Here is a 12765-nt window from a genome sequence, read left to right as displayed (position 1 = left end):
ATCATTTCCGTCATTTTGACACTTTAATTCAAACCATGAGGGGGTTATGTATAGTTTTTGAACCATAGAAGGGGTTATGTAAAAAAAATACTGAACCACAAAGGAATAAAGTGTAAGTTGCCCTAGTAAGTTTGAGTTGGGATGAGCATCATTATCAAGAAGATGCAAACATTTCTATAGGTAGATTGAAGACACAGTTTCCTAGTGATAATTTGTATAGAGTTATCATTAGAGAGTAGGTGTCATTAGAGAATACGTTCCTACTGGTAACTTTTTTTTTTTATCTTTTCTTAAAAAAAAAAAAAGAAAATAGTGGATAAAAGCAACTCTAATATATCAAAGCCAGGTTTCGATCCTAGGACTTGTGGGTTATGGACCCACTACACTTCCGCTGCGCTACTCTGATTATTGTTTCAATGTATAGTTATTAATAAATGTAACTTAAATTAAATTTGCAATAATGTCTGAGTTTGAACTTGTAAGAGATAGTAATTTATACCAACTCTGCAATTACCAGCGACAATTTCACAGTGCAATATAGACAATATGAGAATAAATGTATATACCAAAATAATAAATATAGACACTAATACAATAAGTAAAAAAATATATCAAATTTTCTCTCCCCTTAAAATTTGTTTTATTTCTATATTATTGTATTAGTTTCTACCTTTGTTGTTTTAATATCTACATTTATTGAATTAGTATTTCTATTGCACGTTACAATTATTATTGATAATTGTTAGACTACTAGTTGCTACAGCTACAATTTTTAGTGTCATATCGATGATGTTTCTTTCAAGTGGAATAGATGCCCAGCCCCCTTAAGAAGCCTCATTATCAAGCCCCACCCTAAAAATTTGACATCTGTACAACTTATGTGAGCTCACTAACCCAATCCTACCCAAAAACCTATTTTACTATTCCCTCTTGTCAGATGCTAGGTTCCCTCTTTTCGGATGTTACCTAACCCAGTCAGTGCATTTCAATACAATCCAGTAGCAAAAAACTTTGTCAATTAGATTAACAACTTAAATTTAGCTGCCAAAAAGATTGTAAATTATAAAAATGATAACTTACCATGGATATAAATCAATTGAATTAACCTAAAATGGCAATATATAGGAATCTTAAGAAAAAAATTCAAATGAAAAAAATTACTCTTGTAACGCCAGAATAAATGAGTGGCAAAAGGATATCACTTTGATTATATTATACATTGATGTTTACAAACTACTAAAATGACAAAAACATTCTATATATTCATAAATTCCATAGATATGAAAAATGGGCCATAAAAAATAAGAATATGTGATTGTTTTAAAATTTTCATATTATCTTGAAATCGCTCATGCTACTTGTTATCTTTCTTCAGAGATTCTTCAATAAACTGCAATACGTTAGCGAAATAAAAAAAGATTTAGGGTTAGTAGAAATCTGCTGGTACGTGAAGTATTGTAATGATGAAGTAATTGGTTGTGACGCAAGTTTGGATTCTTAAACTATAAACTTACTCCTGCTTTAGTCTTTGTTGGATTGGATTTGGGGTTTCGGATAACAATAATTAGCTACACTCATAGGCCACCGATATGGGTTTTGTTTGTAGTTGGAACAATTAAGAAAGAAACCTGTTGACTAGTCAACAACACAATGGTTCAGCTGATAATTAAAATGCTAAACAATTGACGAGTTTAGCCACCGGTTTAACTAGTAATTCAATAATCATATTATTTCAGTAATTTAGAATAGGGTAAAAAATAAAAAAACCCTCTGTGGTAAACTTAATACACAGAAAAGCCCCCCATTGTGTCAAAATATATAACACGACCCCTCATGTTTTGAACTAAATTGTAAAGGTGACGGAATCCGTTAAACTTAATGGAAATGGACAAAATGACCAAAATACCCTGATATAATTAAGCAAAAGACAGCTCAAAAAAATCATTTGTTTTATTCTCTAAATAGAGAGAATTGAGAGTTAAGGGGTAGAATAGGTATATTTGATAAAAATTAGGTATAACAATTTTTTTTTAGGTTCCAATAAGTCATTTCCGTTAAGTTTAACGGATTCCGTCATTTTTACAATTTAGTTCAAAGCATGAGGTGTCGTATTGTATATTTTGAAACCATAGAGAGCTTTTTTGTGTATTAAACTTATCACATAGGGTTTTTTTGTTTTTTACCCTTTAAAATATTATTTCATTGTATAATATGACATCACATTCAATTCAACCGAAGAACCTGCAGTTGAATCATTAAATTGTTGTAGAGTGGCCTAATTGAAAAGATGTCGAGACTGGGTTTAATAACTACACTTCTAATAGAAGACATCATAATACAAAAATTTATTAGCATTTGGATTAAAAAAAAACATCGAGTGCCATCCATTTTATCAAACTCTATACTTATTTAACTAGTGGGACTTCAATATTTTCTAGTCTGGCCACAATGTTCCTCATGTTGATTCTCTCCTGGGGTAAATCGCTGAGACAGAGTAGTCCAACACGAAGAATAGACAGCAGACACTGCTCCATCGGATAGAAGTTCTGATCTTTCTTAATTAAGTTTCTGTCAACGACTTTCATAACTGAGTTCGCCTCTATAGATTTGCTAACCCACTGCTTCAAGTTCAATTCTTCCCCAAAGATATCATCAGTTGGTTTTTTCCCTGTGAATGTTTCAAGCAAAATTATGCCGAAACTGTAGACATCACCACTTGTAGACACTATTCCTTTCTCTCCATATTCTGTAACAACAATTGGCATTAAGTGTTTCATAATATTTAGCGCAGCTTTTAGAAACAATTAATGGTTCAGAATATCGTAGTTTAGAAAAAGAGAAGAAATATTACCTGGTGCCATATAACCAATTGTGGCCAAAGTGTTGGTTTGAATCATAGTTTCCCCATTGCCGAAGATTTTGGAAATACTGAAATCACAGACATGTGCAGCCATATCTTCATCTAGCAGGATGTTGCTTGGCTTCAAATCACAATGAACAACATCTGGTGCGTGATCATGGTGAAGATTAGAAGTGGCAAAATGGATAAATGGTTGATAAATGGTTTTAGTTAAATGGATAGTGGATCAAATTGATCCAATCCAATTAAAACCATTTAATAAATGGATCTAAATGGATGTCATTTAAATGGATAGTGTAAACCATGATCCATCCATTTATCCATTTACTCTCCCAAATCCTAAATTTAAGATCCAAATGTTTTTTTCCAAAAAATATAGATCCCCAAAGTTCTATCCTTAAATCACCTAAAGTGGAATTCTAATAAGAAATCTTATGTTATTTGACAAGTAAAATATTTTCATCACATGTGCACGTAGTACCTAAAAATGTATGAAACTCCTTATTATACCATTGATATACAAGCTACCTTATATTACTTAGTAAATTAGGCGTCTTTTTTTTTTTTTTTGGATATTTGGGTTGGGTGATGAGGGGAGAGGGATTGCAAGTATGACAATTTGGAAAAAAAAAAAAAAAGGTGTCATTTACATATCTTAATCAATGTTGCGGGGACACTCCTTAGAAAAATATTTTTATAAATAAAAGAATTAAAAAAATAAAAAATATTTTGACACTGCATGATGCATTCTCGCTTTTTCTTTACTTAAGAATATAAATGTTTGCAATCATTACTACATGAGAGTTTAATTAAAACAAACAAGAGTAGAGACTAAAATATAATTTTGAAAAGGATGGAAGAAGTCTAGAAACTAGAAGCAAATAAAATGCAATTAATGTTATTGGCAACTTGGCATGTGAGGAAGTTATGAAGGAAAGAATAGGTGGTCCCACAAAATTAATTTGACATATGAGAAAGTTATGAAGAAAAGAATAGATGGTCCCACAAGATTTTATCTCACATTTTTATAAATGTGTTTTCTATTTTTTAAGTTAAATGGATGTATATGGATAAGATGGATAATCCATTTAAATCCACCAATATAATTGGATTTAAATGGTTATCCATTTAAAACCATTGAATTTATATGGATCATCCAAATCCATTTAAGATTGGTTTATATGGATGGATTGGTGGATATGAATCCATTTTGCCACTTCTAGTGAAGATATTCTAAAGCCAACGCCACATCAACAATAATCTTAAACCTTTGTACCACGTCCAAGAAATAATTTTCAGAATGCAACCATTTCTCAAGGCTCCCATTTGGCAGATACTCTAGCACCAAAGCTCTAAAATCACGATTTACACAGCAACTGAGGATTCTTATCAAGTTTCGGTGACGTATGCTGGCCAATACTTCACATTCTCCGTCAAAGTTCTTGGTTACTTCCCTAGATTGCAGATGGAAAACTTTTATCGCGACTTCGGATCCATCGAGGAGTGTCCCTTTAAATACAGAACCAAAACTTCCAGTTCCAAGAAGATTGTTGCTGCTGAAGGAATCTGTTGCTTCTAGTAGCTCTTCATAAGAAACCCTTCGCCAATACCATTGTTGAAACAATGATATTTCACTTGATATTTCCGGACTTCGTCTTTTTCTTACCAACAAAAATGTGACCACTGCCACCATTAGGATGGCAAACACAATTGGTGGTAAAATGTACTTCAAAATGTTTCTTGACCCTGAATGGGAAGGTGATTTTGTTTTGCAAGGTGGCAAATCTAACCTAGCTAAGCCACATAAAGCAAAATTTTGCGAAAACGATTGAGCAGTAAAGTTGGCAAATGGTCCACCGGTTGGAACTTCCCCTTCCAGTCTATTGAAAGACACGTTGAAGTAATTGAGGCCTCCAAGCTTCACCAATGACTGTGGAATTGTTCCAGAAAAATCATTGTGAGACAAATCCAAATACTCCAAGGTTATTAAATTTCCCATAGATTGAGGAATGCGACCTCGAAAAGTATTGTGTGCCAAGGACAAGAAAACAAGTGATTGAGCAGCTCTGAAAGAACTTAGAATATCACCGGATAATTGATTCCATGATAAGTCTAATTCTATTATGACCTTAAGATTCTGAATCTGCGAGGGAATGTCACCACTTAAAGAGTTCGAAGACAGGTTCAGACTTAAGAGATCATTGAGGTTCCAAAAACTCAATGGAATTGTGGACGTCAAATTGTTGAGGTGCAAGAATACTCTTCTCAAGGATGTGATTTCCCCCAAGCAATATGGTATTGGACCGGAGAGCAAGTTTTCGTTCAGATACAAGTCACCAAGCATCTTCAGTTGGCAAAGCTCAGCTGGGATGGAACCTTGAAGCCTGTTGTGTTCTAGATATATACGATCCAGACGTGTCAGCTTTCCAATTGTTGAGGGGATGGATCCTGTGAACTCGTTGCTATCCATATTTATGGATTCCAAGCTGCTTATGTTTCCAATTTCACCTGGAATGGTGCCCTTAATTTTGCTTCCGAAGGCATTGAACGAGGTAAGAGTTTTCGAGAAATTTCCAATTGAAGTTGGAAGAAAACCATTGAATTGATTCAGTGATAGTTCCATTGTCTCCAAATCTCTGCAATTTGTCAAGGAAGTGATAAACCTCAATTCTGGAGTTGAAGATTCTCTCGTGAAATTGTTTATTCCAACGAAAAGTCTCTTTAAGAATCTCAAGTCACCAAGTGTATTAGGTATAGGGCCGGTGAATGAGTTCTCAGTCAGGGAGAGCAAGGTGAGTTTAGATGCATTGGATATGAAGCTAGAGATCGTCCCTGTGAATTTATTGGTGCGCAGATTTAGCCATTGAATATTAGGAAGTGTGGTCCACATGCTTAACGGAAGAGATCCATTGAAGTTGTTCTCAACCAAGCTCATCCGAATGAGTGATGACATGTTGAATACCCCTGGTTGAACATGGCCTGCTAGGTTATTACTTCCAAGATCAAGCATTTCCAGTTTGGGGTTACCAATCTCACTTGGTAACTCACCTGCGTAAAACTTTCATTTTTAGAATACTACTTAATGTATTAAGATGCCTATCAACTTCTACTTCTGCCATTTCTTGTTTTACACAAATCAAAAAAGGCGAGAAGAATGAAGATGGATGAATTAGGAGGAAAATCTAGCAGGTAATTCACAGTCTTGTTTATTAGTTACTTACTGAGGCATCTGCCCATGTGATACCAACAACAATTGTCGTATGCCCTAGCTATGTACAAATCGTTTCATTTTTTTCTTTTTCTTTTTCTTTTTGCTTTTTTATTATTATTATTATTAAAAATGATCAATTGTAGTTTTCCACTTACCCCCAGTATGCATATCAATTCAAGAGTTGTTAATCAAGCAAATGAAGAAAACAAAAGCTGTGAAAATTAAACCTCATTGATTTAGTGATTGATACATGTTTGATTATTTGAAGGAATTTGTAATGCATATCCAGCAAATTGCCAAAAAAACTCGTCCATGTAACAAATAAAAGCGAGAATAAAAAGTATAGATTGTTCAAGCATACTCCAGTACTGTATCCTGTTTAATTGTATCTAACCTTTTAGTTCAACAGGTTCATAGATGATTTCTTTCCACTTCAGTAGTTGGACATGCATCAACAATTTCTTTCAATAAATGTTCAGACATATGCTAATCTGTGATCAAACATTTGAATTTGTCATTTGGTTGACTCAAAACCCTTTCAATTATATATATATATATATGCACGAGCTAGGCCGTGCATTCTTGTCAATTATATATGCTAATACTTCAACGTTGTCAAAATCTGACAATTGTTTAAGCATTCTTTCAAATATGGATAATTTTGAAAATGTGATGGTTGAAAGTAGTCATTTTACTAAAAGTTTTGGTCAAAAGAATTTTATCTTCCGATTTAGCCCCTAAAATTATATGCATGTACGTGGCTAGATTGTGTCACTATCAACCACAAAGTTGATTGGAAAGCTTCATAATGTAAGGGATGATTTTGAATCTGTCTAAAAGTAAGAGACAAAAAAAATACTTTTTAAAGACAATAGAGACAAAATAAGTTATTTCCCCTTTATGAAATCATTGTTAGTGACACTTCAATTACCGTAATTGTCACTTTATCTCCTTTACAATTTTTGTAAAAGCATATGAAGAAAATGGAAAGCCATTAACAAAAAAAAAAAAAAAAAAAGTGGAGCCATTAGCTTTATTTTTTTCATTTTTTAAATTTCAAAGGATAGATTAGACTTGAAAAAATTCATGTATAATTAAGATGCAAGAACTAGCATTTTCTTATCCTCTAAATTTCAAAGGATAGATTAGGCTTGACAAAATTCATCTAAAGCCATGGATGACAGACTTAAACAGAAAACGTAAAATCATAAATCTTTATATATTTTGCTTGGAATTATGAGATTTTATTTGGCCAAATTATAAGGGTAATGCTCAACTGCTTAAACCTACAGCTTATGTCCCTTTACAAACAAAACCATGAAGCATTAACTAACCCATAGATTAGCTTCCCCCCCCCCCTCCCCCCATTCCCTTCACGTTAGCAGAGAATAGCCATATCTTGACATCGAAATCATGTTTTAAATAGTTGGTGCTGTAATCCTTCCCTAATATTGTAAACATCGTCTTTTATTTATCCGTTAAATAAATATGAATCCATACTAAGCTCTTCCAATAGTGTCAAAAGGAAACAACAATCTAGGCATATTATTAACCATACGGAGGTAAAGTACATACCTGTCAGCAAGTTAAAATCTAGATAAAGCTTTTTGAGCGATGTGAGGTTCCCAACCCTCTTTGATATGCCACCAGTCAAGTTGTTTGTGGATAAATCTAAAGTTTCAAGAGTCTTGAATTCCCAAACGAAGGAGGGAATGGAGCCAATTAACTGATTGGCTGAAAGATTTAGCTCTTTCAGTGCTGGAAGATTGTAAAATAAGTTCACTGGAAAGCTTCCTGAGAGGCTGTTGCTAGACAAATCTATTACTCTCAAAGAGGATACATTGAAGATAGGCCATAGAATTCCTCCTGTCAGAAAGCTGCTTTGCATGTTTAGTATCTCCAAATTGGTGAGATTTCCAATTTCCATTGGAATTCCACCTGCATGTAATAGGCAAAATTAGTTCGTTCAGTAAAATCTAACAAGGGATAATTTCAGAAATGTCCCCTGAGATTTCTGACAGTCTCACTCACCTCCCTTGAACTTTGCAAAATATCAGATACCTCCCTTGTCAGATTATTGGGCCCTATTTGTGATATCATTGATGATGAATTGACAGATATACCCTCATAACTTATGATATATTTTGAAGCTATTTTGACAGAATTAGTTAAATGAATAATAGAGATATAACTTTTGATATAACTTATGATATACTTGCTATTCCACTTTACACTTTTTATTCGTAGTACAATCACCAATGAAGAGTTTAGCACTAGTGTTACCTTTCTCTAAAGTCATGTATTTCATGTTTTTTTTTTTTGTAGGACAATTATCTAGTGTAACTCATTACTTATATTTGGGTAAATTTGGTTTTCAAAAATTCAATGACGTAAATTGTATATTACATCATCTCATAAAGTGATGCGCCACAATTTGGATTATTGAATTTTTTGAAAATTGGATCTACCTAAGTTCTGGTTTTCAAACGAAGCTTGTTGAATAAATTCGACTAACTACAGTGTGAATTAATTTTTTTTTTAAAAAATCTCAACTAAAGTAACTTGCCACCCCAAATTTTTTGGCATCCATTTCAGTCTAACAATACTACGTCCAATACTGTAGGAAATAATAATTGTTTAGACACTACATTTTAAATAGGGGTCTGGATAGCTTTCACTTAGAAAAAAAATTTGTCATTTTCATTACAAAAATGTTTTCTAATCAACTTTGTTTTACAATAATTTTTTTATTTCACATATATTATTTTTCAAAAAATGTTATAATATTATTCTAAAATTTTTTTCTAACTAATTTTCAATTCAAACACACTACATAATCAGAACCTTAAGATCTTGGAATGGAACTCAAACCACTTGTTTAGTTCTAGTACTAGTCAGTTGTTGCAATGCTGACCAAGTGTCTAATTTTATTGATGGGTCCATGTGAGATTCGTTCCTTGGTAGGAAAGACTTCACTTGTTTATTTTATTGACTTAAGTGCATGCCGAGAAGCCCCTTTGTTGAGAAATTCATAGGGGAGGTGTTACATGGTCAAGACGATTTGGCTTCTTTCCAATAAATTTCCACTCCATTCCTCAACAGGAAATGCATGACAAGCGTGTCATTTATCATAGAGGGGTATGATCACTTTTAATTTTGACCAATTCTAACCCTTAATAAATGATAAACACGAATTATACATCTAATTGTGCATTATAGAAAATAGAGAAGGAATTCACTCACGAAAAGTCAAATCCGGTCAAGATACCCTATGTGTTAAAGTCATGTGGTGTAGCATCATCATTGTATCCCACCAAATGATATAGGGATAATTTCAGAAGCCTCCCTCGAGGTTTCTGACAATTTCACCTAATGCTCTTGAGATTTTCAATATTACACATACCTCCCTTGACTTTACAAAATGACCATAATAGCCTTAACATATTAATATTTTTCATGCAATTAAACAATCCACTCCTAATCTTGTTCATATGAATGCATCACACAATTAGACATTTAATGGAAACAAAAATAAAATTCACTCGTGGAATAACCGATCATGTCTAAAACACAATCATAACATATTAAAAATTAATTTTAGCTTTGCTTGGAGGATTTGGAGATGAATAGAAGAAGATGTAAATTGGGTTTATAAAGGATAGGGCTAGTATTGATACTATAATATTTGAGGAATAGAATGTTATATTGATGCAGTTATTGAAAATTTTTTGAGTTTAACAGTGCAAATTTTTTAAAATTTCGTTTGAGATTTTAGAATTTAGGAACTGATGGTGATAATGGCTATTGTGATAATGGTACTAATTTGAAATATGGTAATATTAAAGATTTAAAATAGTAGAGATAATGGTTGAAAATGAGTTTGAGATTTTGTTCATGTTCCATAGTTTTTGAATAATTTTATAGGAAGGTAAAATGAACTTCACAATTTCATGAGGGCATTTTGGGTTATGTTTTCAAAGTTTTGACCATTAAATAGTTTTATATGTAATTTTTCAAACTTCAAAGGAACTATGTGAAATAGTTAAAAACCTCAAGGGTGGTTTCTAATATAATCCCAATAATATAAAATGAATCCTGTATATACTCTATCAATTACCAAACAAGAAAGGCCTATCTTACTTTATTAATTAGGTTGACTGTGATTGATACCAATGTATCACATGGCATTTTCACAACCATACGTTCGGCCATGTAATTACTATTCGGTAGAAGAGGACTTGGCATGGTAGCAGAAAACCGTAAAAATCTAAAAAATATTGTAAACGGAACAATGTCGAATTCGCAAATTTGTTCATGCCGCTTAAATATGAAAGCAAGTTCGTAGAGGAAATGGAGTTCATACCAGTAAAATTGTTTCCCCCAATGGATAAATCCTTGAGCTTGTCCAAGTATCCAAGTGTTCTTGGGATCCGGCCATTGAACTGATTGTTGGACAGTGATAAATGCTCAAGGTCTCTGCACTTATATAACTCAGATGGAATTGAACCTTGAAGCTGATTGACTGAAAGATTCAATCCTTTGATCTGTTCCAATGGATGATTGCAGATGTCTATTGGAAGGCTACCTGACAAGCTATTCTCTGCAAAATCAATTTCTTCCAAAGACATGTTGAAGATGCCAGATGGTATGGACCCGGTAAGCTGGTTACCTCTTAAAGTTAATGTCCTCAAGTTGGAAAGATTTCCAATCCCTTTTGGAATATTTCCTTCCAATAAATTACAACCTAAATTTAGTTGCTTCAGCTTTGAGATATTTCCTACAGAAAGTGGGATCACACCAGAGAAGCTGTTGTTGTTGAGAAGAAGAAACTGAAGTTCTTGCAAGTTTCCAAACCATGAAGGGATTTCTCCAGACAAGTTGTTGTATCCAATATTCATCAGTTTCAAACTTCTCAGATTAGCTAACTGATGAGGGATGAAGCCACTGAAATTGTTATGGCTGAAATCCAGTGAAGTCAAGAATGTGAGATTCCCTAAATGAGGAGGAATTATCCCTCTAAGGCTCCAATTAGAAAGATTCAAAGCTGCAACCCGTTGGTTCTTGAAAGCACAGGAAATCCCAGTCCAGTTGCAGACAAAGGTTGTGGAAGACCAATTGTTTAAGAAGCCAAAATGGTCTAAAGAAATATGGCTTTTGAATTCAAGAAGAGCAGATAGATCTGTGGTGAGATTTTGGGGTGGTATAATTGCTTGGTGAAGCATAAAATAATTTGCCATCAATAAAGAAGCAATGAGGAAATGAATTTTCCCCATATTGAGTAGGAAATAAAAACTTTGATGCAAATCCTTGCAAATAAAGGAACCTGAGAGCTGGCAATGGTTTTTTTGTATTTATTGTAGCTAGATGCCGATTCTACCCAAGTGTTTCTTTTTCTTTTCTTTTCCATTTTTTTCCTTTCTTCGGGTTTTCAACAAGGAATTTAAAAGGGATAAGTGTATATTTCAGGGTAAATTATTTATAACCCCTTGTCCTTTTGCATCATACCCAGTAATTCTTCTAAGGTTTCAAAAATATTCACATAACCACTTGTTGCTCAATGTAAAGTGAAAATTGGATGGAAAGTATTTTTGATTATGTACATTTACTAATATGCTCTTCAAAAGTGCACGACATGAAATTATAATAGTTTTGCATAAATATCACTTAATACTCATTTTATTTTACATCTATCACTATATATTTTCCTATGATTTTATACAAGTATTAACTCTTGTTCAATTTTGTGCTAAGTAAGGGCAGTAGTGACATTTCAACTAACAACATTACATAGATTTTTTTTTTGAATCAAAGTTTCACTTTACATAAAATCTCGGGGATAGTGATATGAGCATTCAGATCATGTGGTATAGTATGCAGGTCATGTGGTATCACCAAACTAGAAGAGTTTATGAGTAATTTACCTTATATTTTACATCGTTTAATGTATATACATTCTTTTAAATGCATATACTAGTAAAAAAAGAACATACACGAACGTGAACTAAACTGGGATGACATTTTACGTTCTAGTGAAGGGGTAAACTGCATGTCTCCCCCTTAATTTTATATTGAAGAAATTATCATCTTGGAGTAATGTGTTGAAGCAATTTCAATATAAATTGCCTTAGACAAGAAAAAAGCATGGGTAATATAGAAAGATTAATCTTTTATACACTGACAGTGTATATACAATTACCATTGGATGCATAATAACTCATCTAAATTTAAATTTAAAATTCAAGGTTTACTCATATGTCATACATCCAATCGTGATAGTGTATACACTGTCAATATATGTAAGATTTACTCAATGTAGAAACAAGGATGTGAGTGTAGGATTTTTGTGCTCAATTTTGGCTATGCAAAACGGGCTAATAAGCTTATTTACAGTCACCGGGGTTTTATACTTATTCTGGTGGAGCAGAACTCACATAAGGGCAACACTCAATTATCTTTAACCGGCTGTTATGTACATAAAAAATCCATAAAGGTGTCACATACATTTTAACCCTAAAAAGTAGCAAATTCAATTTGATAACATGTATATATGGCTTGAAAGCTGCAAGCTAGCCTTGTCACATGTTATTCTGGATCCAAGGTACAGCAATTTTTAAGTGAAATAACATTATAAGTAAGCGTAGCTTCTAAATACATTATAAGTTATATTTGTCAATCTTGCAATTTAATACATCAA

At 33.1% G+C, this 12765-nt stretch overlaps 2 protein-coding genes across 2 annotated transcripts; both read right to left on the bottom strand.

Moving 5' to 3' along the window:
• Positions 1 to 2405: 2405 nt before the first annotated feature.
• Positions 2406 to 3008, bottom strand: LOC113770347 (receptor kinase-like protein Xa21). The gene is made up of 2 exons (XM_027314768.1): positions 2852 to 3008; positions 2406 to 2746 (listed from the first exon to the last, which is right to left on the bottom strand). Exons 1-2 carry the CDS (start codon positions 2952 to 2954, stop codon positions 2406 to 2408), a joined length of 444 nt encoding a protein of 147 aa, XP_027170569.1. The 5' UTR covers positions 2955 to 3008.
• A 1071-nt stretch (positions 3009 to 4079) lies between these two features.
• On the bottom strand, positions 4080 to 11465 carry LOC113770346 (receptor kinase-like protein Xa21). Its single transcript, XM_027314767.1, has 3 exons — positions 10435 to 11465; positions 7647 to 8009; positions 4080 to 5908 (listed from the first exon to the last, which is right to left on the bottom strand). Exons 1-3 carry the CDS (start codon positions 11342 to 11344, stop codon positions 4080 to 4082), a joined length of 3102 nt encoding a protein of 1033 aa, XP_027170568.1. The 5' UTR covers positions 11345 to 11465.
• Between the last annotated feature and the right edge of the window lie 1300 nt (positions 11466 to 12765).

The sequence above is a fragment of the Coffea eugenioides genome, chromosome 5, assembly GCF_003713205.1.
Source record: "Coffea eugenioides isolate CCC68of chromosome 5, Ceug_1.0, whole genome shotgun sequence".
NCBI classification, from domain to species: Eukaryota; Viridiplantae; Streptophyta; class Magnoliopsida; order Gentianales; family Rubiaceae; genus Coffea; species Coffea eugenioides.
Note: the sequence above shows the minus strand (reverse complement) of the source record. Positions and strands in the feature narration are given on the sequence as shown.